Source organism: Henckelia pumila, chromosome 2 (genome assembly GCF_033568475.1).
Source record: "Henckelia pumila isolate YLH828 chromosome 2, ASM3356847v2, whole genome shotgun sequence".
In the NCBI taxonomy this organism is placed as follows: domain Eukaryota; kingdom Viridiplantae; phylum Streptophyta; class Magnoliopsida; order Lamiales; family Gesneriaceae; genus Henckelia; species Henckelia pumila.
The window spans coordinates 175,356,932-175,374,783 of NC_133121.1; the positions used below are offsets into that span (position 1 = coordinate 175,356,932).

Genomic DNA, 17,852 nt, shown 5'->3' on the forward strand with positions numbered 1-17,852 from the left:
TCGTCTCCATGCGGTCTAACCAGTTCTCCGCATCCTCCGGAGACTCACCTCCAACTAAGGGCTTAGGACCCATAGCTAAGAATCGACGCACAGTGAAACGCTCGTCGTCATGGTGACGATGACGCCGTTCTCGACGAGGCTCCCGGTCGGCATCACCCCAACGCCCACCAACACTGCCATGAGAACTCTGGTCGTCACGATTTGACATCTACAAAAATACCTCAAGATGAGACTAAATCCCAAGAAATCTTTTGCATGCTCTGATACCATAAATGTAGTGACCCTTACCCGGATCACCTACTAAACAGAACTTAGGCATGCAATTAACTTAATAAAACAGATATCAGAATAAAACTGCGGAAACCAATAACATTATACAATCCCAAGAAAAGGAATCTGTAATTATCCAATATTATACAACCAAATCGAATAGCTGTATAAACCCAAAACAACAGTAATAAAACCTAGGCAAAGCTCCAGCTGGCCAACCACTGACTAGCCCCTCCTGGATCCACCCTCCTAATCCAATCGCAAACCTGCCCCATGGAATAGGGTGTCCAGCAAATACAGAGTACGAGACGTGAGCATAAAAATGCTCAGTGCGAGAGTATGAGTATACATGCATGCAAAGTGAACTCCCTATAGACTCGAGGTCAAGGATCAGATAACAGAGACAGACCGGGCCCTGGTATGTAGCACGCTGTGCCGTCGCTTCAGGAGGTGGCTCCCATACCGAGATAACTGTGGATACGCCGGACCCAAATCGATGGAAGTCCATCCACTAACAGGATAGGGTACAACCCTACTACAGACATCTCGAAGCAGATACAGCAAGATGCAAATGAATGCAGCATAATATCATGGCATATAAATCATGCAGTCATATAATACATGCATACTCAGTCAGGATATCTCGAACAGTACTTTCGTACCTCAATACAGTGCAAGCTCTACCAACTCTAGGTCCACGCCTATAATCTGCTCTACACTGCCAAATGATACTACTATCATTAAAGTGCTCTAAAAGCCTTTACTAAGCTATTGCATACTCCTAAATATTTATAGGAAGCAAAAGCTATACCTTCGTCCGTCGTTAGCCCTTTGATGTCGATGCCTCCAGAACTTGGGCACAACTCCGCTACGACTACCGAATGCCTCTCCGACCTCCGGACCAAGCCTAAGAAGACTAGAACAGCTCGAATATGACTAGAAATAGAGAGGAAATCCGGAATTGGCAAGGAGAAATGAAGTCTCGGCCTTCTATTTATAGACAACGATCGGAGCCTCCGATCCTCGATCGGAACGTCCGAACTTCGATCGGAACGTCCGATCCTGCCATCGGAGCTTCCGAAGATCCTGATCTGCCACGTGTCAAAATATCATTTGTTGACTCCGGATAGGGGTGATCGGAGCCTCCGGTCCTGATCGGAGCTTCCGATCCAGCCACACGTCATGGATGACGTAATATCATCGGTGCCTCTGATCCTCATCGGAGCTTCCGATCGTCCCTTCGGAGCTTCCGATCCGTCCAATCCCCAATTTATTTAATTAGCATTAATCCTTTAATTACTCAATTAGGGTTCGGGCTACTACACTGCAACTAGTACCTTTTGTTCCTTCTTCTTTCGATATGTTCTTCTTCCTTCTTTCCCTTTCTTCTTCTCATAGTGCTGCTTTCTTTCCTCATTCTTGGGTTTAGTACAATCTGCAATAAAATAGCCTTGCTTGCCACAGTTAAAGCATGCGGGACCATCCTCTATATGGTCTTGTTTGTAGTAAGGTTTAAATTTTTTATTATTACGCATAAATTTCCCAAACCTTTTGATAAAGAGAGACATAGCTTCTCCACTCATTTGTTCAGCTGTCTTCTTTGTTGTATCCTCGATCGGTTGAGATAGGATAGTTGTCATTAGTGCCTTGGTAGGGTTTGACGCTGATGGTTCTTCCTCTGTTCGGATTCCAAGTTCAAACTCATATGCTTTGAGATCCGCAAACAGATCATGAAGCTCTAGCTTGTTCAGTTCTTTTGATTCCCTCATGGCTATGGTATTGACATCCCATTCTCTGGGTAGTGCTCGCATAACCTTCAAAGCAATTTCATGATTAGTGTATATCTTTCCAAGAGCAATTAATTCACAAATAATATTGCTGAATCTTTCGTCAAACTCAGTCATTGTTTCTCCTGGTTTCATCTTGACGTTGTCAAACATCTGTATTGCTACAGTGAGTTTGTTTTCTTTGGTTTGGTCGTTCCCTTCGCACAGTTGAGTGAGTTTCTCCCAAATTTCTTTGGCAGTTGAGCACGCCTTGATTTTGCTAAACATATTTTTGTCCAGCGTCTTGTACAGCATATCTTTGGCTACATTATCAAGATTTGCTTTCTTTTTATCCTCATTATTCCATTCCATTCTGGGTTTCTCAACCATCTGTGATTCTCCTCCAGTTATGGCTACAACATTGTTGACTTTGAGAATCTTCATGGGTCCGTCAGTGATAACGTGCCACATATCATCATCTTGAGCAGAAAGATGTGCCTGCATACGAATTTTCCAGTCATCATAATCTTCTTTAGAGAACATAGGAATTTTATTTAAGGAAGTCATGATGAATATCAGTAGCTAAATAGAAAAACCCTCTCTGATACCACTTGTTGGGGATCGATATAGTGTGTAGAGGGGGGTGAATACACAATAATGATAGTCTTTAAAGTCTAATGCAATATGGTTTAGTAAATGTTAGTTCACTCGACCGGTTTTCTTTTAACCTGCTAGAAATATAAGAGCAACTATGATTAGTGCGGAAATAGCTCTCAACATTCTAGATGATATCCATGGAATGATGCAATGCAATAACGTAAGTAGACACATAAATGTTTCTTGGATGTTTGGAGCTCAATCTCCTACGTCACCCCTTCTTCCACCTCGGAAGGATTCACTAGAATACTTTGGTTATTACAGCATCTTTCAATACACCCGATCCAAATTAGGACTTATCCAACGCCTAATATGGAACTCCTAGATTCACAGTAATAAGATTTAAAGCTCTTATCAAACTTTTCTTCAGATGGTGATGATGATTGTCTTAGTCTATCGAGGACTTAAGACTTCTCAAATCCTTGTATCAGGTAGCATCTTTCAAATGATATCTGGATTTGAGCAACCCTTGAAAAGATCTCTTCGAAGATTGGATAAAGCTGTTAATGCTAAGGGTTTTCTCTTTGAGCGATTGAGTATTCAAGATGGGTTCGAGAGCCTAGATAGACATATTCTCAATAAGCGTTGTTGTGTTGTGTTCTGTCGTTTTTTCTGTCTAGAGAGGCTTTGATATATATAGCCTTTGTCTTCAACGTCTTTCTCCTTTGTCCAACGGTAGGATTTTCCTGCTGATAAAGCTTTTTGAATATTTCGTACTGGGAGCGCCTTTAATTGTCTATTCAATGTGTCGCTCACATTAAATGCTATTTAAGGCTTTCTCACTTTATCAGACAAATCCTTAAATGCTTCGTCCTTTTGCTTTTCAGTTGTCTTGTCACTTTCCGAGATCTGGGAAACTGTAACTTCGAACTGTAGCGTATAGCTTTTTGTATTTGAAGTTCGGTAGATATCTCAGTCGGTAGATATGTTTGACATACAACTATTTTTCATCTTTGGTTGGTTGATAAGCTTTAGCTGACGTCGGTAGATATGTCTTTGTTCGGTTGACGTAGCTGCTTATACAAATAACTGGCGGCCGACTAAACAACAAAGTATTGTTTTGTTATAACCAAAAGTCAGGATTCAACAGATCCTATTCAAAATATTCTCTCCCAAGAGCCAGATTTCAAATAAATATAACAATTCAATTAGTGATCAAGTAATTAAAAGACAATCAAAACAACAATACACAAGTAAATTGTTAAGAATAAATAATAGTAGGCAAAATAATAGTCAAAACATGAAACTCAAATCAAGATCCGTCAATCTCTGGAAACAACCAATAATTTTTTAATAAATATTTAAACACATAGACATATTAAAAAATCTCATAATAAATCAAGGCAGATAATAAAAATCGCAGTCCGTCTCCAGATGAATTTTCTCTGTCTTGTGATTCGATTATCCCTTGTCGTTCGCTCCCACGTCTCAAATCCGTGCCCCAAGCTTATGTGAATGCGTAGTTGTGTGTGGTTCTATTGTTTGGGTGCCGCTTCTTCTCCTGTTGATTCTCTCAAATTTTTGCATGTGATTTTGCTCTCAAAATTAGGCGGCTCCTTCTCCCTTATAACGTCTGATATCTCCTTCTTATATGTGCCTGAAAGCCCACCGAATAAAGCCAGAAAAAGTCTCCAAGTTTTCTTCCACAAAAATTACAAAATATAACTTCGCAATGGCGCAAGCGCGCATAGGAACTTGAGCGGGCGCACATGAGCTACGTCTTTGGCTTCCTTTTTCACGTCCAGAAGGCACGGGCGCGCATGCATCTCGCATGTACAATTCTACAGCGCGCGATAATGTTCAAAAACCATATCTCACAATCTAACCGTCGGATTGAGCTGAAATTTTGACAAAAGCTTTAAATCATCCTATTCTTTATTATGAATGGTGGAGATTGGATTTGAATGTCTCAATATTTTCCAGTATATTTCTGAAGTTGCAGCTCCAAAATTCATTCTTTCGCTTCTTCTCGCTACTTTTTCTCCAATCTTTGCATCTCATAACAACAACAACAAATACGCATAAATCCCATTCGATATATCATAAAATTCAAGTTAAATCATATATAAATTAAGTGCATAAATTGCACTTATCAAATCCCCAAACTTAGACTTTTGTTAGTCCCGAGAAAAACAATAATGAGTAATATAGTTGGTTTCCGAATTTTTACTTTTCAAGACTCAATACACATGTCTGCTAATTTTCTTAATAGTTCTCGTGTGTGTATAATTTTCCAATCTTGTCTATCCTCCTAGCTTTCGATACACTAATGTAACAAGTTTGTTTCATAGAATCATCAATTGCGCTCTCTAGTTTCAAAACACTATTTACCAAGTTCAACTTCTACTCACTAAGGTCACAAGGACTTTTCAAGTTATTACATATTTTTTTTATTTTATAAAATGTGAGACCTCGTTTCTAATCAACTAATATCAGACGACAAGCGATATGTAATCAAGAACCCAAAGTATATATTTTTTTTTTTAAAAGGAGGCTCGCGCGCCCGCGCTGACATCAGAGCGCCCGCGCCTACGCCCCGCATAAGGAAGCGCGCCCGCGCTTATACTGCGAAAAAACTAGCGCGCCCACGCTCTAAGTAAGAGCGCCCGCGCCCACACCTCGCAAAGAGGCCGCGCGCCCGCTCCAACAACCGCGCCCAGACAAGTTAAGGCATTGAAATACACTCAATCAAAACCTAAACACTCATTAAGAGTATTTGACATTCCAATAACAATACAAGAAAGGTTTAGGGAAGAGAAACATTCAATTCGATAGTACTACATCTTTTCTTGCTTACAACACAAATACAAGAAGTTCGAATGACTAAACATGATCGCAAAACATAACTATGTTGACATGCTGATTCGACTTCAAAACGAGTCTCACTTCTATCTCTTACTCTGGACGCTAAACAGGTCTATGTTGACTTGATCCTGCCCTTCCTGTTGCCAAGTACACATACAAAACAAAGCAACAGCCGGATAACCGGTAAGAATGATAATCCCAGTAAAAGCAACATATCAAGTAAAGAATATACAACATGCTATCAAACCACATATTCAAGTCGAAGTTAATGATATGATTGTCTTTAAAACCAGGATATCAATTCTGATAAACAAGGGAGTACTGCTCTGCTTTTGGGATCCCGAGGATGAGATCACGTAACGACTCACCGACTCTCCCAATCGAGGTGGTGCCACGTATCCCACTCCTCTAGACTTTGAGCAACCATAATGAGTATGCTAGCACTAGGCAAAATACTACAGCCTAGGCCACTCAATCATAGTTCTCAAACATCTAACAAAAAGGGCGGTTCTGCCCGCTGAAATTAAAGTAGGCTCAAGATGAATGCATAACAGAAACATAAACATAAGCCACATAACAAAAACTCAATCAATCAACAAATACAAGTTCCACATGCTAGAACAAGTATCAATGCAATATGTGATTTAAAAAGGGAAACTTGAGAACCAACTGTCTCGAGTATGCTATCCCGCTACGATGACTGCTTTTACCTTTCAATGCAGTAGTTCCAACTTCTGGAAAGCTACAACAAAAGATTGTATCAAAGTCTAACCAATCTAAACAACAACAAGGCTCAAGGTAATTCTCTATACCGTTCTTCGTCCAAAACTCTGAAACGAACAATTGCTGTTAATGTTGGAGAACGCAGCGTTCAGATCAAACAAGATTGATACCCGGTGCAGCGGAAGTTTAAAATTTTTATTATATGGAACGATTCCATATTGGGTATCAAATCTTTACGATTAAATTGTGTGTGTAAAAATTTAAATAACGATTATAAAATTTTTACCTTTAATCTCGAATCGAGATTTTGGACACCAACAGATTTCTCTGCTCTTGTTGTATCTCCCTGGAACCGATGGACGAACTGTTCTTCAATCAGGTCCACGAATAGAGATTTAATCCCTCTGATAGATTGCACTAGAAAATCTATCAGAAGTTTCTACGAAGAGAGTTAACGAATTTGATCCGTTAAACCAGACTGTAATTCAAAATCACAGGCTGGATTTTTCTCAAGCAGAGGGAGAGAGGGGGGGCGGCCACCTTTTAAAAATAACACTAGGGTTTTCGAAAATTTGTGACCTTGTTGTGTCTAATTTCTGTACTGCTATAACTTATTTATAATGTAGGCCACTAACAGCTTAGGGCCCATTAGTCATAAGTTCAGGCCCAACAAGCAAAGCCCGCACGTTCAGAAATTAATATAAAATTCATCGTGACTCCGATTGATAAACCGATTTCACCAATGTGCACAGAAACCATTTCTGCACCTTTTAAAGTCAAGACAAATTTTTTTGAATCCGAATTCAGTGATTTCCAAAAATGGCCATCCCTATGTCATTTTAGGAAATCTTACTCCTCTACTCATAATTAAGAAGTCCAACTTCTTTGTTCATTAAATTTAACTCTTTAAATTTAACTATCTCAACGGGGATTAAAAATCCATTACACTGTGTGACCCTCAATGGTTCAGGGATACAGCTAGCCGTGGGCTCACAACTCCTTGTGACTCGGAACAACAATTTCCGACTTGCCCATCGAATCATGGTAAGAGCATCTAGCAACATCGCCCCATGATTCCCTAGGTATCACTGATAGTGCCTGCAAGAACCATATAGATTTTGGTTAGCGTACAGTACGGTCCCTTCATCCATATATCCCGATCGAATCAACAACCATTGGTATATCGAGAGTCGCTCGAGATTCAATAACTATGCAATACATCTTGAAGATCAAATAGTGACATCGCATGTGCTACTAAGAAACCATTTCTTAAATCACATCATGTACTCTGGCCAGAGATTCGTCACACTAATATCTCCTCAGATCGCATAGGATATCCACACTCGCAAGTATGTGGTGAATCCTTGACAACAAAGCATCGAATCCTATATGTGTTGTAACTGTACCCAATCCCGACACCTGACCCCCCCAATGGAGTCGGTAAACGAGTCAAAGCACAGTACTAGCATATAGAGTCTCAATGATGTTTCAAGTAGTAAGGACTAATGGTGTACAACCAAAACCGCGGACTTTATCCACTCGATAAATGATAACCACTTGGAAAGTCCGGATAGGGTAGTTCGATCATTCATCATATGAATATCCATTTGCATGCTTCGAACATCTCCATGTTCCTTACCAATGAAACGTGGTACTCTGCATCGCAAATGCTAGTCTCACACTCGAGCGATCCTTATCCTTATTATCGGACGGCTCAATCGACTAGGAACAGTTTAGAATATACAGTGACTATAAGATGTGTTTCATGATAGCCATCCCCATGTGCTACCACATCTTACATACACTATAGTATATTCAAGGTCTTTATCAAAACAACAATAGTATATCACAATATAACAGTATGAAGAAAGATAAAGTCATTGCCATAAATAAAAGTGTAAATAATATTAAACAAAAGATTGTTTATACAAAGAGTCATCAAAGCCCTTAGCCACAAGTTGGCTCACTGGGCACCCACTCTTTCAATCTCCCACTTACCCTATAGCCAACTAGTCATACTACGTAGACCCATTGCTTCGCGATGTTTGTCAAATAATGGTCCTGACAAGGGCTTAGTAAGTGGATCAGCGATATTGTCTGCAGAGGCCACTCTTTCGACAGTGATGTCTCCTCTTTCCACAATCTCCCGGATGATGTGGTATTTCCTCAATACGTGTTTGGATCTTTGATGAGACCTTGGTTCCTTTTCCTGAGCAACGGCACCCGTGTTGTCACAGTACACCGGGACTGGACCAACAACTTCAGGAATGACGCCCAACTCTTGGACGAAATTCCTCATCCAAACCGCCTCTTTAGCAGCAGCTAATGCTGCAATGTATTCTGCCTCAGTGGTGGAATCCGCTGTGGTGTCCTGCTTGGAACTCTTCCAAGAGACAGCACCGCCATTGAGCATGAACACAAATCCAGAGGTTGACTTCGAGTCATCCACGTCACTTTGGAAGCTAGAGTCGGTATAGCCTTCCAATTTTAGTTCTCTTCCTCCATATACCATGAACATATTCTTAGTCCTTCGTAAGTACTTAAGAATGTCCTTCACGGCTTTCCAATGCATTTGACCGGGATTAGCTTGATATCTGCTCGTGACACTCAGAGCAAATTCTACATCCGGTCTGGTAGATATCATCCCATACATGATACTACCTATGGCTGACGCATATGGTAAATGTGTCATTTTCTCTATCTCTTCATCCGTCTTGGGACACATAGACTTGGATAGAGAAACTTCATGACACATGGGTAGATGTCCTCTCTTGGACCCATCCATTGAAAACCGCTTCAATATGGTGTCGATGTAGGTTGATTGAGTGAGTCCTATCATTCTCTTAGATCTATCTCTATAGATCTGTATCCCTAGAATATAGGATGCCTCACCCAAATCCTTCATCGAAAATCTACCTGATAACCATATCTTTGTTGACTGCAACATCCCTACATCATTCCCAATGAGAAGGATGTCATCAACATAAAGTACTAAGAATGTCACCGCATCCTTAACTACTTTCTTGTACACGCATGGTTCCTCCGGGTTCTTGATGAAACCAAAATCCTTTATTGTTTCATCAAATTTCTGGTTCCAACTTCTTGATGCTTGTTTTAGACCATAAATTGATCTCTGAAGCTTGCATACCTTATGCTCGCTTCCCATAGATGTGAACCCCTCAGGCTGCTTCATATAGATTTCTTCCTTAATATCTCCATTAAGAAAAGCAGTCTTCACATCCATTTGCCATATCTCATAGTCATACCAAGCAGCTATGGCAATAAGGATTCTTATGGACTTGAACATTGCAACTGGTGAAAAGGTTTCATCATAGTCAACTCCTTGTCTTTGAGTATAACCTTTCGCCACCAATCGCGCCTTGTAGGTGTAGATCCATTTACACCCTATTGGAACAATTCCATCGGGAGGATCTACTAAAGACCAAACTTGGTTTGTATGCATCGAATCTATTTTCGACTGCATAGCTTCAAGCCATAAATTTGAATCCGTATCAGAAATTGCTTCCTTGAAGTTTTTTGGATCACATCCAACATCGGGTTCATCTTGATCCCCTTCAAGAAGAAGACCATATTGAATAGGAGGTCTAGAAGTCCTCTCGGATCTTCTAGGTATAGGCGTGTGCAGCAATGGTTCCTGAGGTGTAGGATCGTTATTTTGTATTTCGGGTTCTTCTTGAATTTCTTCGAGTTCCATCATCTCGCCTTTCTTATCCAATAAGAACTCCTTCTCCAAGAAGGTGGCATTCCTTGAAACAAACACCTTTGTTTCAGCAGGATAATAGAAATAATATCCGATTGAATTCTTCGGATACCCTACAAAATAACATAAGCTGGATCGACTATCCAACTTATCTCCCACTGTCCGCTTCACGTAAGCTGGACATCCCCAAATCCTCAAGTACGAATACTTAGGAGCTTTGCCATTCCATAACTCGTATGGTGTTTTGTCCACTGCTTTAGTGTGGACGTTGTTCAACAACAATACCGTCGTTTCAAGTGCATAGCCCCAAAACGAAGGTGGAAGCTCAGTGAAGCTCATCATGGATCGAACCATGTCCAACAAAGTTCGATTGCGACGCTCCGATACACCATTAAGCTGTGGTGTCATAGGAGGAGTCGACTGAGAGAGAATCCCATTCTCATTTAGATAGTCCAAAAACTCGGTACTTAAGTATTCTCAACCTCGATCCGATCGAAGTGCTTTAATACTTTTACCTAGCTTGTTTTCTACTTCAGCCTTGAATTCTTTGAACTTTTCAAATGCTTCTGACTTATATTTCATTAAATATAAATACCCATACCTCGAATAATCATCAGTAAAGGTAATGAAGTAGGTGTGGCCACATTGAGTACCAACTCTAAATGGACCACAAACATCTGTATGGATCAAATCCAACAGATTTTGACTACGCTTAGGTTTCCCCTTAAAAGGAGATTTAGTCATTTTTCCTTTTAGGCAGGATTCACAAGTAGGTAGAGAGTTAATATCAGACATATCAAACATGCCCTCTCCCACTAGCTTGTTCATCCTCCTTGAGGAAATATGACCTAGCCTAGCGTGCCAAAGGTTTGCCGGGTTTTGGCTATCGATTTTCCTTTTGTTTGTTGTTGCCGGTTTATCAACATAATTTATTGGAACGTCTTTTAGTTTTAAGTTGTATAGATCGTTTTCAAGTTGTCCATTTCCAATCAAACATTCATTCTTGTAAATATTGCAAATCCCATTCACAAAATTGCAAGAATAACCATCTCTATCTAGCATAGAAACAGAAATAATGTTTTTAATCAAATCCGGAACAAATAAAAAATCTCTTAAAAGTAACTTAAAACTGTTCTGCAAAATTAAATAAACATCTCCTACGGCTTTAGCTTCAACTCTGGAACCATTTCCGAGCCTCAGCTGGGTCTCACCCATTCTAAGCCTGCGACTTCTTGTCATCACCTGCAAATCATTGCAAATGTGAGATCCACATCCGGTATCCAATACCCAAGAAGTAGTATTAAGTGAAACATTTATTTCAATATAGAACATACCCTTCGCAGTTCGCAACTGCTCTAGATATTCCTTGCAGTTACGCTTTCAATGACCGGGCTTCTTGCAGTAATGACAAACATCCTTGGATTTTTCATTGTTTGAAGCCTTTGTCTTGTACTTCTTCTCGGGTTCGACTTTCTTGGGTGGGGCAGAACGTTTCTTCCCCATTGTACTTGGCCCCTTTTTAGCAGAATAAGAGGAACCCACCAAGAAAGCCGGTTTATCCTTCTTTAATGTGGATTCATATGTCACAAGCATATTGACCATCTCTTCAAGGGAGGCCTCTATCTTGTTCATATTGAAATTCACCACAAATCCGTCAAACGAAGAAGGAAGAGACAGAAGTAGTAAGTCCACGTTGAGTTCATGCTCCAACACCAAATCAAGGGTTACCAACTTCTGTATGAGCCAAATCACTCGTACCCCATGATCACGGACCGAAGTCCCTTCACGCATGCGACACGTCATTAGCTCCTTTACAGTAGCGAACCTTTCAGCCCTTGATTGAGCCCCAAAAAGTTCCTTGAGTTGAACGTGAATGTCAGCAGCATTCACGGTGTCCTCAAATCGCCTCTGGAGTTCATCAGACATCGAGGCTTGCATATAGCATTTGGTCTTGATATCATGGTCCCACCATGTATCAAGTTTGGCTAACTCTTCCGGACTTACGTCAGCTGGTGCTTCCTTCGGAGGAGATTTTTCTAACACGTAGAGCATCTTCTTCGAAGTCAAGACAATCTTCAACTTACGGAACCATTCCGTATAGTTTGCGCCAGTCAACTTATTTTGTTCGAGGATCGAGAAAAGTGGATTACGCGAATTCATCGTATGAAATACTGAAAAGAAACAGACAAATATCAGTGATTGTTTAAGAAATTTACTAAGACATAAAATAGGCGATATTTATTTTATGAATCTCACTCCCACTATTTTAACGATTTCACTACCATCTAGTGAAAACGGGAAACTGTTTTCCTTAGTGAGAACATGGAGTCCAATTGACAAACTTATGGTCCCGAATAATATCAGCCAACCATAATTTTCAAAAGGTAGAGCCCAATTGCTTCCAAAGCAACCTCCATGTTTTTACCTCATGTCCAATAAGGGCCCAATAATATGATGCCGTTTATTGTGACATGTCAAGATGACCCATCAATATTAAGTTGTGATGGACGGTCGCCATGTGGATCCCCAATAATATGAGCCGATCCCATGGGAGTTCCACCCAACTTACAACATGTGTCAATTCAATGTACAGCTTTCCGACGAACGGGCCCCCCCAATAATATGAGTCGGACCGTATCCGCGGGTAGCATCTCATACATTGATCGTTGATGGAAGGTAGGAACATTTAAACAAATTTAAATTTCCTTTATTTATCTTGATATCAATTTTAAATCATATTTAAAATGAGGGATTTTTAATTATAAAAATTTGTCTCATCATTTTTAAAATTTTTGTATGCTTGTCGGATTCACACAATTTTGTATAAAACATGCATACAACTATAATATCACATATTATATAGGATGATCGATTCCATTTCTAATCGACCCGTGGTTGCCAATCACGAGTCTTAGTCCAATCCTAGGTAATATGCAGTATGCAATGCAATCCTATTACATTTGCTTTCAATTTACATTTCTTCTGTTTTTATTGTCTGCTGGGCCCACCTCCATCTTCAAATCTTGATCTCCCACTAAATCTAATGTATTTACAATAAATAACAATGACAAGTAGGGGATACATTTTTAAGGGGTGGGAACGGGCCATAAACCAAGCCCACTTTTATTACATATGACATTCATATTGGGCCATAAACCTGGCCCATTAATAAAAACCAACAACAATAAAAAACAAATGTAAATTCCTAACATACACCTACAAAATTGGTCATGGCAATCGATCATCCTTATCCAATAACATTTAATTCAAAATTAATTTATTGGATAACATGCAATGGCAATTTAAATTTAAAAGGATAAAATCATATTTCATACATAAAATCTTATTTTACATACAAAATCATATTTTATCTTTTTATCAAATAAAATCATATTTTATCTATAAAATCCAATTTTATACATAAAATCATATTTTACTCAATATATCCATAAGATCATATCTTATCATCAATTGTACCAAAAATAATTAATTTCAAAATTCAATTTAACGGATAAAATATTTAAATTTTCCAAAAATTCAAATTTATCCAAAAATCAATTTTAAAATTTTCGGACTCGAACAATTCGATCCGACGCCTCGTGGACCAATCAAAACAATTTTCGATCGGACCAAAAATAGAATTTTAACATATTAAAATTTAATTTAAAAATTAAAAAATAATTTTTCCCGCGGGCCGCCCGGGACATTCCCGGGCTGCCCGCGCCCTAACGGGGTCGGGCCGGGCAGCGACGATCGCTGCCCTGGGCAGCGCCGAGCGCCGCACAGGGCAGCGACGATTGCTGCCCTGCCCCGGGCAGCGATCCAATCGCTGCCCGGGTTTTTGCCCGAAAAAAATATTTTATTTTTAAAATATTTATTTTGTTTCAAAAAACCGAGGCCAAAAAATTTTTTTGTACAATCGATTAATTTAATCGCTTGACTTGAGCAACCTGTCTCTGATACCACTGTTGGAGAACGCAGCGTTCAGATCAAACAAGATTGATACCCGGTGCAGCGGAAGTTTAAAATTTTTATTATATGGAACGATTCCATATTGGGTATCAAATCTTTACGATTAAATTGTGTGTGTAAAAATTTAAATAACGATTATAAAATTTTTACCTTTAATCTCGAATCGAGATTTTGGACACCAACAGATTTCTCTGCTCTTGTTGTATCTCCCTGGAACCGATGGACGAACTGTTCTTCAATCAGGTCCACGAATAGAGATTTAATCCCTCTGATAGATTGCACTAGAAAATCTATCAGAAGTTTCTACGAAGAGAGTTAACGAATTTGATCCGTTAAACCAGACTGTAATTCAAAATCACAGGCTGGATTTTTCTCAAGCAGAGGGAGAGAGGGGGGGCCACCACCTTTTAAAAATAACACTAGGGTTTTCGAAAATTTGTGACCTTGTTGTGTCTAATTTCTGTACTGCTATAACTTATTTATAATGTAGGCCACTAACAGCTTAGGGCCCATTAGTCATAAGTTCAGGCCCGACAAGCAAAGCCCGCATGTTCAGAAATTAATATAAAATTCATCGTGACTCCGATTGATAAACCGATTTCACCAATGTGCACAGAAACCATTTCTGCACCTTTTAAAGTCAAGACAAATTTTTCTGAATCCGAATTCAGTGATTTCCAAAAATGGCCATCCCTATGTCATTTTAGGAAATCTTACTCCTCTACTCATAATTAAGAAGTCCAACTTCTTTGTTCATTAAATTTAACTCTTTAAATTTAACTATCTCAACGGGGATTAAAAATCCATAACACTGTGTGACCCTCAATGGTTCAGGGATACAGCTAGCCGTGGGCTCACAACTCCTTGTGACTCGGAACAACAATTTCCGACTTTCCCATCGAATCATGGTAAGAGCGTCTACCAACATCGCCCCATGATTCCCTAGGTATCACTGATAGTGCCTGCAAGAATCATATAGATTTTGGTTAGCGTACAGTACGGTCCCTTCATCCATATATCCCGATCGAATCAACAACCATTGGTATATCGAGAGTCGCTCGAGATTCGATAACTATGCAATACATCTTGAAGATCAAATAGTGACATCGCATGTGCTACTAAGAAAACATTTCTTAAATCACATCATGTACTCTGGCCAGAGATTCGTCACACTAATATCTCCTCAGATCGCATAGGATATCCACACTCGCAAGTATGTGGTGAATCCTTGACAACAAAGCATCGACTCCTATATGTGTTGTAACTGTACCCAATCCCGACACCTGATGACCCCAATGGAGTCGGTAAACGAGTCAAAGCACAGTACTAGCATATAGAGTCTCAATGATGTTTCAAGTAGTAAGGACTAATGGTGTACAACCAAAACCGCGAACTTTATCCACTCGATAAATGATAACCACTTGGAAAGTCTGGATAGGGTAGTTCGATCATTCATCATATGAATATCCATTTGCATGCTTCGAACATCTCCATGTTCCTTACGAATGAAACGTGGTACTCTGAATCGCAAATGCTAGTCTCACACTCGAGCGATCCTTATCCTTATTATCGGACGGCTCAATCGACTAGGAACAGTTTAGAATATACAGTGACTATAAGATGTGTTTCATGATAGCCATTCCCATGTGCTACCACATCTTACATACACTATAGTATATTCAAGGTCTTTATCAAAACAACAATAGTTTATCACAATATAACAGTATGAAGAAAGATAAAGTCATTGCCATAAATAAAAGTGTAAATAATATTAAACAAAAGATTGTTTATACAAAGAGTCATCAAAGCCCTTAGCCACAAGTTGGCTCACTGGGCACCCACTCTTTCAGTTAATCTTGGGCTTGACAAGCTCCAAACGAATCTGTTCAGATACCAATAAATGATCAATAACCACGATCAACTTACAAGCCAAGATCACAACTCAAAAACGGTTCAAAATCCCCAAAACTCAAACCGACGGCATAACGGCTATAAACTGAACAAACCGACAATGCAGACAGCAGTTCAATAGTGATATAATCTCATAAAAATGCTAATACCGCAACAACAAGGCAATCCCAACAAATCTCAAAACTCAAACTTTCGAAAATGGCTTCCAAAAATCATAACAATTCCGAACGTCGCTCTATTTCAAAACCGATAGATAATAAACGATCAGAACACTGAAGAGAACAACATACTCGAATCTAGAACGATTCTAACAACATCCAAAAACTATAATACGTCGGATCGAAGAAGAACTTACGATAGAACGAAGCTCTCGCTGCAGTGATCGCTAAACTGCCTTCAGAAATAATTTTCAACGGACGGATCGAGCCCGGAATGAAATCACAAAGCTCAAAAGCTCAAAAGTGGCGTCTACAATGGAGGAGGCATGCTTGAGGAAGGAGGAGAAGGCTTCTCCAATCAAATCCAAGTGTAGATAATATATAAAAATCAATATTTGCGTTTTAGTCCCTAAAATTTCCAAAATTTGCAAAAAGGACCCTAATCAAAATCAAACCGGCTCGAGAACTCTGCAATCTCCGATTAACTCAAATAAACTCATTTAAGATAAAAGAACGGGGCGTTACAATTCTCCCCCACTAAGAAAAGATTTCGTCCTCGAAATCAACGAGAACCACAAATCATAAGATAGAATAAAGACTCTGTCTCCCAAGTCACTTCCTCGACTCCGTGACGGCTCCACTGTACTTTCACCAACGGAATCAACTTGGTTCTGAGTTGCTTTTCTTTCCGATCAAGGATTTGAATCGGTCGTTCAAAATAGCTCAGTGTCTCGTCTAACTCGGCTTCGTCAGGCTGAAGGATATGAGAAATATCTGGTTGATACTTTCACAGCATAGAGACGTGAAAAACGTTGTGAATACCAGATAAAGACGGAGGAAGTGCAAGTCTGTAGGCAAGATCACCTATCTTCTCGAGAATCTCGTACGGACCGATGAATCTCGGAGATAACTTTCCTCTCTTCCCAAATCTAACAGTGCCTCTGAAAGGTAAAATCTTCAGAAAGACTCGGTCTCCCTGATCAAAACTCAGAGGTCTACGCCTGACATTCGCATACTTCGCCTGTCTATCTTGAGCTGACTTCATTCTGGTCTGAATGATCTTAACCTGCTCTGCCATATCTCTAAGCATCTCCGGTCCCAAATCTGGTGACTCGGACAATTCATCCCAAAACAACGGAGATCGGCACTTTCTACCATACAAAGCCTCAAAAGGCGCCATACCAATACTCGCTTGGAAGCTGTTGTTGTAAGAAAACTCGACAAGAGGCAAAGAATCCTGCCAACTAGTGCCAAAGTCTAGCACTACCGCTTGCAGCATATCCTCTAATGTCTGGATAGTCTGCTCTGACTGTCCATCGGTCTGAGGATGATAAGTTGTACTCAGATGTAATCGAGTACCAAGTGCCCCCTGAAGACTGTGCCAGAAGTGAGAAGTGAATCTAGGATCTCTGTTTGAAACGATCGACTTCGGCACACCATGCAGTCTCACAACATTGCTAACATACAACGCAGCCATCTGATCATGACGATACGTCATCCTGTACGAAATAAAACACGCAGACTTCGTCAATCGGTCGATCACTACCCAAATGGCATCTCATCCTCGAACGGATTGTGGTAGCTTCGTGACGAAATCCATGGAAATGTGATCCCACTTCCATTCAGGAACAGATAGACTGTGCAACAGACCTCCTGGTTGCTTCCGTTCTGCTTTCACCTGCTGAAAATTCAAACACCGTGATACAAACCTCGCTACGTCACTCTTCATTCTCTTCCACCAAAACTGAATCTTCAGATCGTTGTACATCTTACAACCTCCAGGATGAATACTAAACCGACTGCAATGAGCCTCTCAAAGAATACGCTGCCTCAACTCCGAAATATCAGGCACAACAATACGGTTATTCA

At 40.0% G+C, this 17,852-nt stretch overlaps 1 protein-coding gene across 1 annotated transcript; it reads right to left on the reverse strand.

Annotated features, from left to right (window-relative positions):
* Positions 1–1,589: 1,589 nt before the first annotated feature.
* On the reverse strand, positions 1,590–2,480 carry LOC140878984 (uncharacterized). The gene has a single exon (XM_073282612.1). It carries the CDS (start codon positions 2,478–2,480, stop codon positions 1,590–1,592), a length of 891 nt encoding a protein of 296 aa, XP_073138713.1.
* Between the last annotated feature and the right edge of the window lie 15,372 nt (positions 2,481–17,852).

What these genes read in the sequence shown, in the direction of transcription:
- LOC140878984 (XM_073282612.1), bottom strand. Translation starts at nt 2,480, where the DNA reads ATGAAGATTCTCAAAGTCAACAATGTTGTAGCCATAACTGGAGGAGAA.